The following is a 14,965-nucleotide window of genomic DNA, read 5'->3' as shown; positions in this document are numbered from 1 at the left end:
GTTCTGGCTATTACAAATATTGCTGCTATGAACATCATTGAATAGATTCCTTGTTGTATGAATGTACAGACAAAAACAATGGAATCTTGAAATTTGCAGGAAAATGGATGAAACTAGAAGAAACCATTCTGAGTGATATAACACAATCACAAAAAGACAAACATGGTATGTACTCACTCATATGTGGATTTTAGACATAGAGTAAAGGAATACCAGCCTACAATCCATACTGCCAGAAAAGCTAGTAAACAAGGAGGACCCTAAGAGAAACATACATGGTCCCCTGGAGAAGGGGAAAGGGACAAGATCTCCTAAGCAAATTGGAAGGAGAGGTAAGGAAGCTAGGAGAATGAGAAGGGCAGGAGAGAGGGGTGAGGAGTACATGAGGGAGCACAAAGGTTGAGTCTGGGGAATAATAGAAGAAAACAAGAAAGGAGATACCATAATAGAGGGAGACATTTTAGGTTTACAGAGAAATCAGGCACTAGGGAAAGGTCTGGAGATCTACAAAGGTAGCACCAACTAACAATCTAAGCAACAGAGAAGAGGCTACTTTAAATGCCCTCCCCTGATAATGAGATTGATAACTGTCTTATATGCCATCCAAAGCCTTCCTCCAGCAGCTGGTGGAAGTAGAAGCAGACACCCACAACTAATCACTGAACTAAACTGGAATCCAGTTGCAGATAAGGAGGAGTGATAAACAAAGATGTCCAAACAAGGCTGGTGAAACCCACAGAAACAGCTGACCTGAACAAGGGCGACCTCTTGGTCCCCAGACTGATAGCTGGGATACCAGCATGGGACTGATCCAGACCCCATGAATGTGGGTTTCAGTGAGGAGAACTCAGAAATATAGGGACCTCCTGTAGTAGTTCAGTACTTATCCCTAGCATAGGTGTGGATTTTGGGAGCCCAAACCACATACTTGGCTCAGGCTACTCCCTGAGCCAAGACACGTGGGGGTGGGCCTAGGCCCTATCCCAAAGGATATGATAGACTCTGATGACCCCCTAAGGAAGGCATCACCATCCCTGAGGAGCAGAAAGGATATGTGATAGGTAGGGCTTTAGTTTGGGGGGGATTGTAGGGGAGGAGGAGAGGACTGGGACTGACATGTAAAACAATCTTGTTTCTAATTCAAATAAAAAAAGAAAATCCAATGAGTCATTAGGTCATTTTAGATGCAGCTGTGTGACTTGTTTCCACAGTATAATTCTCTTTCAAGATGAACTCATAGTCTATAACTCAGACCAAATATCCTAATCATTCAGGATCATTTGAAAGTTAGTTTGAAGTTGCACAGTGCTTGCTACACTATACATACAATTTTTATAAGAAACTGGTTCTTTCTATCACTTAAGATAACTGAATTATTTAAAAAATGTATTGTTGCTACTTCGTGCAGAATAAAAACAATTAAACTAACTCACAAATGGTCATTCTGTCTTCAATTCATTATAATGATTAAATTGGAACAGCCAAAGGATGCATTGCCAGTTTCTTAGCCTAACCGACCTATCAACACATATCTACCAAACACTGAACATATTTAAAGAGGTTTGAAAACTCATTAAAGACCTTAAATTTGTTTTAAGAATGAAACACAATGGTTTACCTAAATGCTACTTTTACTACTATACAATATACATGATCACTGATGTCTATGAAAGCAAATATTGAGCAATATCCAATGATATTTTGGTGCTGATATTTTCCTAATAAAATTATTACTAACATTTTAACATTTGCTAAGTTGAGATTAATAGGTTTTCTGTAATGCAATAAGTTTCTCTACCAATGCAGTAAGCCAGATCAAGCTGAATTGAAAAAGAAAAAAATAGGTTTATTTTAGCAAAGCAACTCCAAGGTAGGTCCTCCAGCCCCATAGAATCGGGCCAGAGAAGTTGCACACCAAAACTGAAGCTGGGAAGTTTTATAACTTGTAGTCCAAAGGGTGATGTTGTGTCTTCCACAAGCTGGGTTTGGGCCAAGGTATTGCCAAAAGCTGAGGGCTTTAGATATGGTCTTGGGCTACTGGCAATTTCAGGGGAATAGCTGCACAGATGCCAAGATTGCAGAACTGGGCTTTTTGATGCGTTTTTTTGGCTGGAGATTCTCTGAGAGGGTGGAGTTTGGAGAGAGAGGCAAAAGGGGATTTCTGGTTCAAGCAGGAGTGAGCTAGAGTTTACAGCTGAACAGAGATATTTGATGTATCATGACAATAATATAATTATTATTGCTTGATTCATAAATTTTCATGTTAAAAAATAAGTGCATCTGCAAAGAAGCAATGAATTGAGCTAGAAATTATTAAGTCTTAGTTATGGTTTGTATTGCTGTGAAGAGACAGCATGACCATGGCAACTTTTATCAAGAAAACATTTAATAGTGGTGGCTAGCTTACAGTTCAGAAGTTCAGTCCATTATCATGGTGACAGAAAGCTGGCAGCATGACATGGTGCTAGCTGAGAGTCCTAGCTGAAAGTACTAGCTCAGAGTTCTACATCTTAAAGGCAACAGGAAGTCAACTGAGACATTGGGCACCTAACAGTGTCACATATCCACAAACAAAGCCATATCCCCTCCAACAAAACCACATCTCCTAATAGGGCCACTCCCTATGAGATTATAGGTGCCAAAAATATTCAAACTACCACAGTAACCAAGACTCAGAAAGATAAATACCGTATGTTCTTTCTGATTGTTCTAGTTTCTGATTTCTGTAGATAAGTATTTATATCATAGTGTGTATGGGTAGACATCAAAAGATCATAAAGGGGCTCATAATAAGGAAAATTTGGTTTTAGGAAAAGGTGAGGGGAGCATTAGAAAGGGCATGCAATGTTAAAGCAGACAGTAGAAGATAACTTGCAGATAGCATATGTAGGGGGAAACTAGGAACTGAGAAAGAGGATTGAGTGGAACCAAGCAAAGAACAATTAAAGCCAATGCATAAAAATGTCATGAAGAAACCCATATGTTTCTTTTTAATTTTAATTAACATAAATAAAATATTAATGTGTGTTGTAAATTTTCAGAAAAAAAAATTTTTATTTTCACAATAATTTTCCGTAGAAAGCAATGAAGATAATAAAATAAAATGAAACAATACTTTAAAAGGAAATTGGAAAGAGGAGATTATTTGTGAAAGAACATATTAAATGGGCATATAACTTGAATGGATGGTAAAAATGATATCAAAACAATTATCTAAGAAAATACAATTTATTTAATATAGCATTTGTCTTAGCCTCATAATCTATCACAAATCAACCACAATATGAAAATTTATTGAAATTCTAAGTGAACAAAACATTCATCATAAATATTCAACTACATTGGAGTATGTAAAACAAGAGATATGAATTAGCTTTAACAAAAATTCAGTAAAGCAAATGATTTCTTCCAGGAGAAGAACTACTAATTGTTGATGAAAAATTTTTCAATCTTTATGTATCTTAATTTGGTTTTGAAATCACAAGACATAACTCAACCTGTCCCAAAAAATATTGCATGTGAAAAACTACATTATTTTTAAACTTCGTCAACATAAAATAGAGTCACTTTAATGATAAATTCTGATTTTAAAATATCATCAAACAAAATCCGCATAAAAACTGGGAAATGCAAATATATATCCCGAAGGACTGACATGAAATAATAACCTTGGAATTTACTCCTGAAGTCTACTGATAAGCAACATAAATCACATTATATTTGCTATGTCATATCATACAGTAGAAAATAGCATAGCATTTCAACAGTGTGGAGTAGGCCTGCCTTAATTAGATTTCTATAGCTGTGATGAAACACTGTGACCTTGGGGAGGAAAGGGTTTATTTGGCTTACTTATCCTGAATCACAGTACACTGAATGAAGCCAAGGCATGAACTCAATCAGGCAGGAACATGGAGACAGTACCAAATGCAGAGGCCCTGAATGAATGGTGCTTGCTCAGCCTATAGAACACCTGACCACAAATCCAGGGTGCAACCATATACTTTCTACAGCTTGATCAAAGGAAGGCATTTGTTTCAATTGAGGTTTCACCCTCTTAGATGATTATAGCATGTTTATATATGTCAAGCTGACATAAAACTAGCCAACACACCCATCTTCAGTGACCTCAGTGGCTCCCTGGGACACAGATATCTACTGCCCAGAGAGAACTGAGAAGTGAGTGACCAGCTTCCCATCTGGGCCATATAGCCTTTGGGCCCTAGGTCCCAGGACAAATCCCCAGGGACTCTCCCCACCTATCTCAGCCACACTGGCTTGTCAGCAGGAAAGACACTTGCTGGGGTAGGCTACACAAAAGCCTCCCCCACAAGACCCTGTAACTTACAAATCCCACTCAAACCCAAATCCCACCCATCTGTCTACTCCCTGAGACACAGACATCTACTGTGCAGAGAGGACTGAGAGGACTCAGAGAGAAGACTTAGGGTGGCTCCCTATGACATAGACATCTACTGCACAGAGAGGGCTGAGCATCTGCCCCCAAACTCACCCATCCACTGATACCTCAGTGGCTGCCTGGTACACAGGCATCTAGTAAAGAGAGAAGACTGAGAGAAAGAACTAAGAAGATTTGATCAAGAGGCAAAGGCATTGTCTGCACTGATAGATTATACTGGTTATCCGGAAAGGTCCAATCATTTTCTTGTCTCTGTTTCAGGATGCTAGGGTACTAGGACTACAGTTGAAGTTGGTCATGCCCTAATATTCTACTTGGCTACTGTGGATTTACACTCATGCCTGTTCACTAGGTACATTACCAGTTGAGCCTTATATCTAGTCCTAAAATGTCCTTTGAATGTTTTTAGATGTCTTCAACAGAAGAGCCTGTAGTTGACAAATCTGCCTTATTTTTCACTTCTGGACTCCCCAGAGAATCAAATTAGTCAGAGGTTGATTCTTCACTATATGAAGAATCCTGTGAATCTGCATATTGTTATATTCCTAGAAGTATAACAGTGTTTTTCAAAAAAAAATCTCAGTTCCCAAATTTTACTTTCCCAATTTTTGGTTAATACATTGTTGATACTAACTTTCCTGTGTTAACTCTGGGAGATCAATACCTATCTCTTAATATTGTAGCATACTTTTCCAGTAAAAGGGCTTTTCATGTTAGACAAATAGAAATACAGTTAAAATAAAGAAAACTTTAGGAGATTGCCATGATATATTTTTAAGAAAATATTTTATCTATTTTATCTATCCTAAGAGATTGAAACTTTTTTTTGGTGCCAATTTAAATAGTTTTATTTAGACATTCCATTTTCCACCATATTAGACATTGCATTTTCCACTTAGGATACAGTGCTTATAAAGTGCTATGTTTTATTTCCTCTGTGTACATGTTCCATGTTCAAGTATTGAGAATGCCCAGTAATTTATTGTTAGCAGTTTAAATTTAAAAACTGCCATGAAACTTTGCTAAATTTGGGTCCTTCAAATGTTTCCCTGTGGAACAATGCTACACCTCTACTTGGACTGACTTAATCCACCTCTTCAATGGTAGGCCCTGAAGAAGCACCACCAGATGGAGGAGCTACACCACCAGGGAAGCCCCGGGGCAATTCCTCCAAGCATGCCACCAGCACTCTGGTACAGCTTGATAATGATGGGGTTGCAGACTTTCTCCAGTTCTTTCTGCTGGTGTTCAAATTCTTCCTTCTCTGCAGTCTGATTCTTACCCAGCCAACTGATGATTTCATTACACTTGTCTAGAATCTTCTGTTTGTCCTCATCATTGATCCTGCCTTGAAGTTTCTCATCTTCAATTGTTGCTTTCATGTTGAAAGCACAGGACTCCAGTGAATTCTTGGAGGAAACCTTATGTCTCTGCTTCTCATCTTCAGCTTTGTACTTCTCAGCTTCCTGGACAATGTGTTCAATATCCTCCTTGCTCAAGCGGCCCGTATCATTGGTGATAATGATCTTGTTCTCCTTGCCTGTGCTCTTATCTACAGCAGAGACATTGAGGATGCCATTGGCAACAATGTCAAAAGTGACTTCAATCTGAGGAACACCACGGGGTGCTGGAGGGATGCCTGTAAGTTCAAACTTTCCAAGCAGGTTGTTATCCTTGGTCATGGCCCTTTCGCCTTCATAGACCTGAATGAGCACACCAGGCTGATTGTCGGAATAGGTAGTGAAAGTCTGTGTCTGCTTGGTAGGGATGGTGGTATTGCGCTTGATGAGGACAGTCATGACTCCACCAGCAGTTTCAATGCCAAGGGAAAGAGGAGTGACATCCAAGAGCAACAAATCCTGAACATTCTCAGACTTGTCTCCAGATAGAATGGCCTCCTGGACAGCTGCACCATAAGCAACAGCTTCATCGGAGTTAATGCTCTTATTCAGTTCTTTTCCATTGAAGAAGTCTTGCAGAATCTTCTGAATCTTGGGGATTCTGGTGGAACCACCCACCAAGACAATGTCATGGATCTGTGACTTGTCTAGTTTAGCATCTCGAAGGGCCTTCTCTACAGGGTCCAGAGTGCCTCCGAACAGGTCAACATTCAATTCTTCGAATCGAGCATGGGGAATGGAGGTATAGAAATCAATTCCCTCATAGAGAGAATCAATCTCAATACTGGCCTGGGTGCTGGAGGAGAGGGTGCACTTTGCCCGTTCACAGGCAGTACACAGACGCCTGACAGCTCTCTTGTTCTCGCTGACGTCCTTCTTGTGCTTTCGCTTAAACTCAGCAATGAAATGGTTGACCATTCTGTTATCAAAGTCTTCTCCACCCAAGTGGGTGTCTCCAGCTGTTGATTTGACTTCAAAAAATTCCATCCTCAATAGTGAAGATAGACACATCAAAAGTACCACCTCCCAAGTCAAAAATGAGCACATTCCTTTCAGCTCCAACCTTCTTATCTAGCCCATAAGCAATAGCAGCAGCAGTTGGTTCATTGATAATTCTCAGGACATTCAGGCCAGCAATAGTTCCAGCATCTTTTGTAGCCTGTCGCTGAGAATCATTGAAGTAGGCCGGCACTGTGACCATAGCATTGGTAACAGTCTTCCCGAGATAGGCTTCTGCAATTTCCTTCATCTTGGTCAGAACCATAAAGGACAACCTCCTCTGGGTAGAAACTTTTTGCCTCTCCTTTGTATTCTACTTGGACCTTGGGCCTGCCTGCATCGTTCATCACCATGAAGGGCCAGTGCTTCATATCAGACTGAACAACAGCATCATCAAACTTACGTCCGATCAGGCGTTTGGCATCAAAAACTGTGTTGGTGGGGTTCATTGCAACCTGATTCTTAGCCGCATCCCCAATTAATTGTTCTGTGTCAGTAAAAGCAACATAGCTTGGCGTGGTTCGGTTACCCTGGTCATTGGCAATTATCTCCACTTTTCCATGCTGGAAGACACCCACACAGGAGTAGGTGGTGCCAAGATCAATACCAACTGCAGATCCCTTAGACATGGTTGCTTGCCTGTAGGCCCGGCTGTGCTGGCGACGAGACCACACAAAACCTCGCACGCTGCCTCCGCGTTCAATGAGCGAGACTGAAACTTTTGTAGGGTCTCACAGCCCATTGACCTCCTTGAGGTGATTTAAGGCAGCCTGGCCTCCTGCTGTGTATTCAACCTCTTTATTTAACTTATCATTCATAGAACATTGTAGCAAAAAAATCTTACCTGTATTGCATTTCGCATGTAATCAGCTTTCAGCTTTTACAACCTAAGCTTTTGTGTAGTTTTAACCTTAAATTATGTATTATCCTATATCCCAGAATCAGAAACAATGCATATATATATAATATGTTTGTGAATTGTTTTAATTATTTGTTGGAAATAGCAAACAGATCAAAAGCTACTTTCTACATCTATTCACAATAAGTGTTAGAAACAACATACACATCTTTTTTTTGATAATGGAGTTTTGTACCACTGAGAGCCTTGAAGTTAGTTGGAGTAAATAACTTAATTCAATAGCTCTGTTGAATATTTCTGTTAAGTATCACTTATTCTATCCCTATGTGATGTTTTCTTTGCTTTAAATAAATGCAAAGCAAAACCATTTATAAGGACATTTAGATATTAGGCAGGCATAGGTATATACAGAGCCCATAAGGAGAGATCAGATACATACAACAGACAAAATACAGACAACAGAGAAACAGTAAACTACATACAGATGGAAGATAAAGAGAGAGAAGTGTAGAATTCAAACATTAGCTCACTCTTGGTCAAATTAATTCAAGAGGAAGTGTTCAATTTTCTTTTCTTAATTTGACACTAAGAATTTCTAATGCTCTTGAGACTATCTTTGATGTGTTTAACTAGTACAGAGTTTTACAGGGAATCACCACACATAGGACAATCTTCTGAGAATGAGGACATACATTCAAGCTATGGAGGCAACAGTAGAGCTTGAAAGGAGAAAGCAGCAATGAGAAAAATGTCACAAACCTCAAAGTTCATACTAAGATTCAGCCATTTTTCTGGAGTACATACACTTTCAAATTACTTTAAGCTGTTCACTTGTAACCATAGATCTGAAAACCCTATCTGTAGTAATATTTGTTAGCTCTAATCCTGTTATAATAAGGAAATAAATTCAGCTTCCCTAATTTGGTATTTCTTCCCCTTTGGATTCTATCACTCCACCTTGACAGGTTTTCCACCAATTGCTTGCAGGTTATCAATTATTTTCATGAACAGAAAGAAACCAACAATATCAATTCTTCACTTCTAACATCTAGACATTTCACACTCAAGACTTCTCATTAACTCCCAAATTTGCTTCCATATACCACCCAAAGAAAGTCATCAAAATATTATGTCTATATCTCCTTCATGAGCTGATTAGTTTATAATTCTAAATATTGTCATGTAATAGTTTGAAGAAAATGGCCTAAAGAATGGAGCTTTTACAGGTCCTTGATTGAGTAGCAATCACCAATTTTAATTTCTATCTAAAAATCATATTTATGGCACAGGGGCATTCTGCTTATAACTTATATTTTTGTTGTCAACTTAATATAATTATACCATCACTCTAAACCAGACAAACCATGTGTAAACCTAAAACCTCAATTAATTATTTATTGTTCATTGCATTTCATCCACTGCTCCACACTTCTTAAATCTTTTTTCTCATATAATCTTCCTTAATATTGCCTTGTGATCCAGACAGGTATTTGAAAGAAAAAGACACGTTTACAATGTATCTAATTAATAAATATGTTCTATTCCCTCTCTGGAGATTACTTGTTTGAATGGCGTGAATGGAGTGTAAAATTACACTGAAAATGTGTTGCTAAATGAAACCTGTTATCTTTGTTAGAAACTTCACCTATGTTTTATGTGGTTTGCACAGAGACATAAAGAGGAGGGAAAGAGTTGTTTTTCAATCTCATTTTCTCATTTAGAACCATTAAGGGAAGTAAAGAATTATATTCTGTATCAGAAAGGATTACATTTATATTCTTTCATTTCTAAAATAGGTTTCTCTTTTTGAAATGGAAACAGTTTCCTAACTTAAAGTAGGTAATTACACACACCATTAAACAAGTAATTAACAGATTACAATTTAAAAAAAAAAAGAAAACTTGAAAATGTGCAATTTGGATTCTGAATGTGAAGAGTGGTGTTATAATTAGCATAATACCTTTGGAAATAGATTAACAAGTACACAATAAAAAAGAAAAAAAGGAAACAATGTAATTCCCCAGTATATATCAGATGCTGCAAATAGCTTTTCTTCAGTCAAATACAAGAATCATTTTAAGAAAGCATGATCTCAGAATTATTGCTATTTTACTCTAAACTTTAAAATGAACACATTTTGATGTATAAACTATCTCCTATCCAAAGAGACCATGACTGTTTAGAGTCAATGTTTTAAGTTGTCTTCCAACAATAGTTCCCTGAGGCAAGCAGCCAATGCTAGCAAGCTCAACATGTGTAATTCAAATTGGTTTTCTGAAATTTCACAAAAAGGACACTCTGAGCTCTATATATGTGTTATTTCGTTCTACAGCAAGGTTCAAAATGTACATAAAAGAAATTCAAAATATGCAGATGCATGGAGTCTCTACTACTCTGCTTCCGTGGAAACAGCATTCATTCAAAACTGGAAAAACTGACCACTTTCCTTGCTAATCTCCTTTTGTGGAACATAAAATCATCATCAACATCATCATCATTGTAACAATAATAATAATAATAATAATAATAATAATAATAATAATAATGTGAAGTGATTGAAGACACCATGAATATTTTTTCAACAGTAGTAAGGAAACAAAATTCCAAGGCCTTGCAATAAGATTTTCTTTATGCAAGCAAAATTCTGACCGAAAATGCATTATTCATACATCTACAGCAAGGGAGAAAGAAATGGAGAGCTCTTCAGTCTAGTCCTTGCAATGAGCTTATCTCTAGGCTCCTTTCATCATGCTCGTGAGGCTAGGATGTGTCAGGACGCCAGGAATCTTGGCTGTTGGCTAAAAGTTAATAATCTCCTTGTGAAAATTGGCTTTATCATGTGAAAAAGAAATACATGAATTGATGTTACATAAAAATACATCCTTCCACCATTGTGATAAAATCTATATTTTGTTTTCACTCCACGTTGAAAATGAACATTGGAAAGCACAAAAACAACTCTTCCCTCTAAAATCTTTCTAAATATAGACATTTAGTGTGTTCAAATTAGGCAACATGGAGATGGTACAGAGAATGTTAGACAGCCACTCACTTTTGAGTCATTACTTCTGCTGTTGTCTGGTGCTGTTACATTAGCCTTCTAGTATTAATTATTCTATTAGTAAAAATATTAGCTCAGACTTAGTTAATAAAAATTAATTTCATGACATAGTGCTTCAGTTAAAAAAACCTGAGTTCTCTTTTATTTGTTTATTTATTTTTTTGGTTTTCGAGACAGGGTTTCTCTGTGTAGCTTTGGAGCCTAAAGAAACCTGAGTTCTACAAATACCTTTTTTTACGGCTTTTTTATCTTGTGTTGATTCTTTTATTAGCTTCTCTTTTGATTCTATATTGATCAGTAACTTATTTAAATCAACACACACCATGTTTTCTAGAAATAATCATTCCATAGATGCTCTCACACTTACCTGTGACTTGGACTAATTAGGATTTCAGGAATTATGGCAGATCTATTGACGTAATAACAAAATTGTATGTAACATTTTTATCTACACATGTGATTAATCACTGCGATGTTATATATTTATACACTTTTAAAGCCAATCTGCGGAGTGGTCAGTGATAGGGCTCCTTCAAATGAAATTCTCTGTCCTTAAAAAAAAGGAGTTTTTGCTAAGTCACATTGTATTTCTAAAAGCTTGGATAATACATTATCACCAGTGTCTTCTATGTGCCAAATTTAGGATTTGATCATTGTGAAATCATAGCTAAGTGCTGTGCTTCCTGCACTGTACTGTATTTGATATTGAAACAGAAATATACCAGACCTTCGGCTTTGGGGCATAATTTGACAATATCACTACTTTTCCAAAAGCCAAGAATACTTTGGCAGTATTGTAATTTCACAGAGCCATTCCAGATGAAAAGGAAAATGGTCAGATTTCTATAAAGATTGCAATATTTCATTCTTTTTCATTTCAAATATCAGTTTTAGCTATCACATGTTGGTTATTCTTGACAGGGAAAACATCTAGTATCAACATCAAACATCAGAATCTTTCAGCAAATACTTAAGCACTGAGGCTAGTGTTGACTTCAAAGTATAATCTGAACCTGATTGTTGACAGAATAGATACATTTTTTTTCCATGTGGCTATAGCTTACAGTGTGCTATGTGCACAATAGATATCAGTATCAGTGGATTGTCCTCGATTATGTAATACAGCCTCAACCAATCAGTTGACAATCTTTTTGGTTTTTCGAGACAGGGTTTCTCTGTGTAGCTTTGGAGCCTATCCTGGCACTCACTCTGGAGACCAGGCTGGCCTCGAAACTCACAGAGATCTGCCTGCCTCTGCCTGCTGAGTGCTGGGATTAAAGGCATGGGCCACCAAAGCCTAGCTCAGTTGACAATCTTAAGAACAGAAACTGAGTTTTTCAAGAGATGAGTTGTTGTAGAATGTTAGTTTAAAATGTGTTACATTTCTTCATGCTGTGGAACATTTGTTTAATGATGCAAAGCTGTGCTGCATTCTTTTATGTTACATTTGTTTAACTCTATGAAGCTGTGTTACTTTGCCTTTATAAAACACCTGATTGATCTAATAAAGAGCAGAATGGTCAATAGAGAGGGAGGAGAAAGGAGAGGCAGGGCTGGCAGACAAAGAGTGGAGCAGAGGAACAATCTGGGAAGAGAAATGGGGAGGAACAAGAAAAGAAGGATTATATCAGGGGCCAGCCACCCAGCTACATAACAAGCCACAGGGGAAGAAGGAAAGAAAAGATACAGCAAAAATAGAGAATGGTAAAAGTCCAGAGGCAAAAGTTAGATGAGGTACTTTAAGAAAAACTTGCTGGACATTTAAGAAAGAATAATACTCTGCGTGTATTTATTTGGGAGCTGGGTAGTGCCCCCCCAAAAAAAAACAAAAAAGAGTAAAAATAACCAACAACAATGAGTAATCTTTTACTTTCTTTAAAGAAAGTATTTTAATATTACGACAAAGAAAACCGGTAGCTATATTCAATGTAGTGAAGTGGCACATACTTTTAATCCCTTCACTCTGGAGGCATTGTCTGAGGATGTTTGTCTGCAACCACTTTTATTGCTCGAGGCTGTCCTGTCCCTTGGTGCCATGTGGGATGTGTAGGCTGACTAATAAAATCTGCTCCGCAAACAAATGTGACAATAGTCACTTATCTTCATTTTAAACCCTTGGGGCATTGTTTTCTGTAACTGAAAGTGTTTCTAAACTTCTAATACAATTTTGTGACAATCTTAATTAGGCTCCGCTTGCCTTTTCAGCAGGGTGGGTGACTCTTCCAAATACAATGCAGATACAGTAAATTTTGGTTTAAGCAAATCATTACATATATTTAACAGCAAATACAACAGACATATAAGGTTAACAGTAATACTGATGCTTGACTATAATCTCCTCCCATGCCACTCTTCAAACTCCTACCCACATTCAGGCCCTCCTCCAATCATTGCCATCACATTTGCTATAAACAAATCAAAATATAAATAACAATTTCTGGAGTCATTTCAGTGCTGACAGAATATCAATATTCCCAGGGCTGATCACTGTAATTGACCACAAATTCAGGGATCACCCCTGGCAAAGACTACTGCTCTCCCTCAATAGATGTCCCTTTCTTGTAGCTCTTCAAGCACAAAATTCCATGAGATTTGCCCCATTTCTTGGGATGTCAACTGGTGTAATTGTTCAGGTCTTGTTTAGGCAGCTATGTTGTTGTGATCTTATAGGTGTAACACACCTGTAATTAAAACACACAATCTCACAGCAGACCTCCTGCTCCTCTGACTTTAACAATCTTTCTGCCCAGTGTTCCATTACATTACCTGAGATTTGGGTGCAGGAGCTGTGTTGTAGATGTTTTGGTTGGGCCTGGCCATGCCATGTTCTGTCATTTGCTACATTTTCGCAAACCATGAATTTCTTCAGTAGTCTCCTCCTGCTGAAAACAAAACAAAACAAAAAACGTGTCTTTAATTATGGGTATGACCTCCATCTACCTATGCACATAAAATTAAGTGTTCTGAAAACAAATTTTATTGGTTTAGGAAACTTGCAGGAGTAGGTTCTCCTCTATGATTATTTGACAGACTAATCTTCAAAACATAAACAAAAACAATCTAACATTCTACAACTCATCTCTTGAAAAACTCAGTTTCTGTTCTTAAGTTTCTCAGCTTTGTTGTGCATGAGGTTGTCCCGCGCGATTATCTTGCCGGCAAGAACAACACAGGACACTCGGATCCTTCTGCAGTAAAGCTTTATGCATCTTGAGAGAGAGAGAGCATAAGCTTACAAAAGCGGAGACCCTGAGCCAAGAATCCCGTCCCCTAATAAAGGCTCACAAACTCTGAGCGATGCGTGTACAGCTGGGATAGGTGCATGACTCGTCACCCTATATGACGCCATGGAATAGGCAGGGCTAGGCAGTGGAAAAACACTGAGCACATGCATACCAACGTTGTTTACTTGATCCGGCAGCGGATGTCAGCGCCATCTTGTAATGGCGAATGTGAGTGCGGCTCGTCACATCTCCCCCTATATAATTATATAGAATCACAGAGGCTATAGGCCAGCCAAATGCAGAGTGGAGATAGAGGTCAACTCCCCAAAACTGGATGCAGACCTTGTCTTGAGCAGGACTCCAGACTCTGTGTCCAGAGCAGGCCCAGACCTGTCCTTATGTCTTTTTCTGGGGGAAGGGCAATATGACATATAACCTTCATGCAAGATGACATATCTCCCAGAAGAGCCACAAGAAAAGCCGCAGGCCCTTTCCGTGCAGTGCTTAGCCTTACAACTCTTTTGACCTGCCGAACCTTGCTCACTCTATTCCATGCAATGAGGTCAAGCCTCCGGAGGTGCAGGAGCTGAGCAGTCAGCGACCTATTGTCTCAACATGCTTAGCCAAATGCCGGGGGAGATTCCATTCTCTAGGGCAGCGAGTGCCTGTGCAATCACTACCTTACCTTTTTTGTTTGGGTTTTGAGTCTACACACAGTCCCAAGCATAAACACCACACTATTGCAGAGAATTGTGCCAAAAAGTCCCACGCCCACCCATTCCTTAAAATAGGAGACAGCTGAAGCGATCCATGATGACAATCCCTCCGTCAAGGACAGGTCAAGGTGCAAGGAGTTAATCTGGATAATAGCGGCTCTCAATTCCTGGGGAGAGGGTGGAGTTCCGACTTTTGAAGGTCCGAAGGGGCTCTTCGGGTGAGTCTTTCCGGGATCCACAAGGGATTCTCTTCATCCTGTGGAAAAACACATATAGCTCCCCTGGA

The 14,965-nt window shown here is 38.6% G+C and overlaps 1 protein-coding gene across 1 annotated transcript; it reads right to left on the bottom strand.

Moving 5' to 3' along the window:
• Positions 1-5,459: 5,459 nt before the first annotated feature.
• LOC100759556 (heat shock cognate 71 kDa protein-like) lies at positions 5,460-7,492 on the bottom strand. Its single transcript, XM_035452889.1, is given in 4 exon segments — positions 5,460-5,573; positions 5,575-6,798; positions 6,800-7,090; positions 7,092-7,492. Coding segments are annotated over 4 exon segments (1,941 nt in total). The 5' UTR covers positions 7,449-7,492; the 3' UTR covers positions 5,460-5,504.
• Positions 7,493-14,965: the final 7,473 nt, after the last annotated feature.

The sequence above is a fragment of the Cricetulus griseus genome (assembly GCF_003668045.3).
Source record: "Cricetulus griseus strain 17A/GY chromosome 1 unlocalized genomic scaffold, alternate assembly CriGri-PICRH-1.0 chr1_1, whole genome shotgun sequence".
NCBI classification, from domain to species: Eukaryota; Metazoa; Chordata; class Mammalia; order Rodentia; family Cricetidae; genus Cricetulus; species Cricetulus griseus.
The sequence above is the reverse complement of the archived record's forward strand: the minus strand, read 5'-3'. Positions and strand labels throughout refer to the sequence as shown.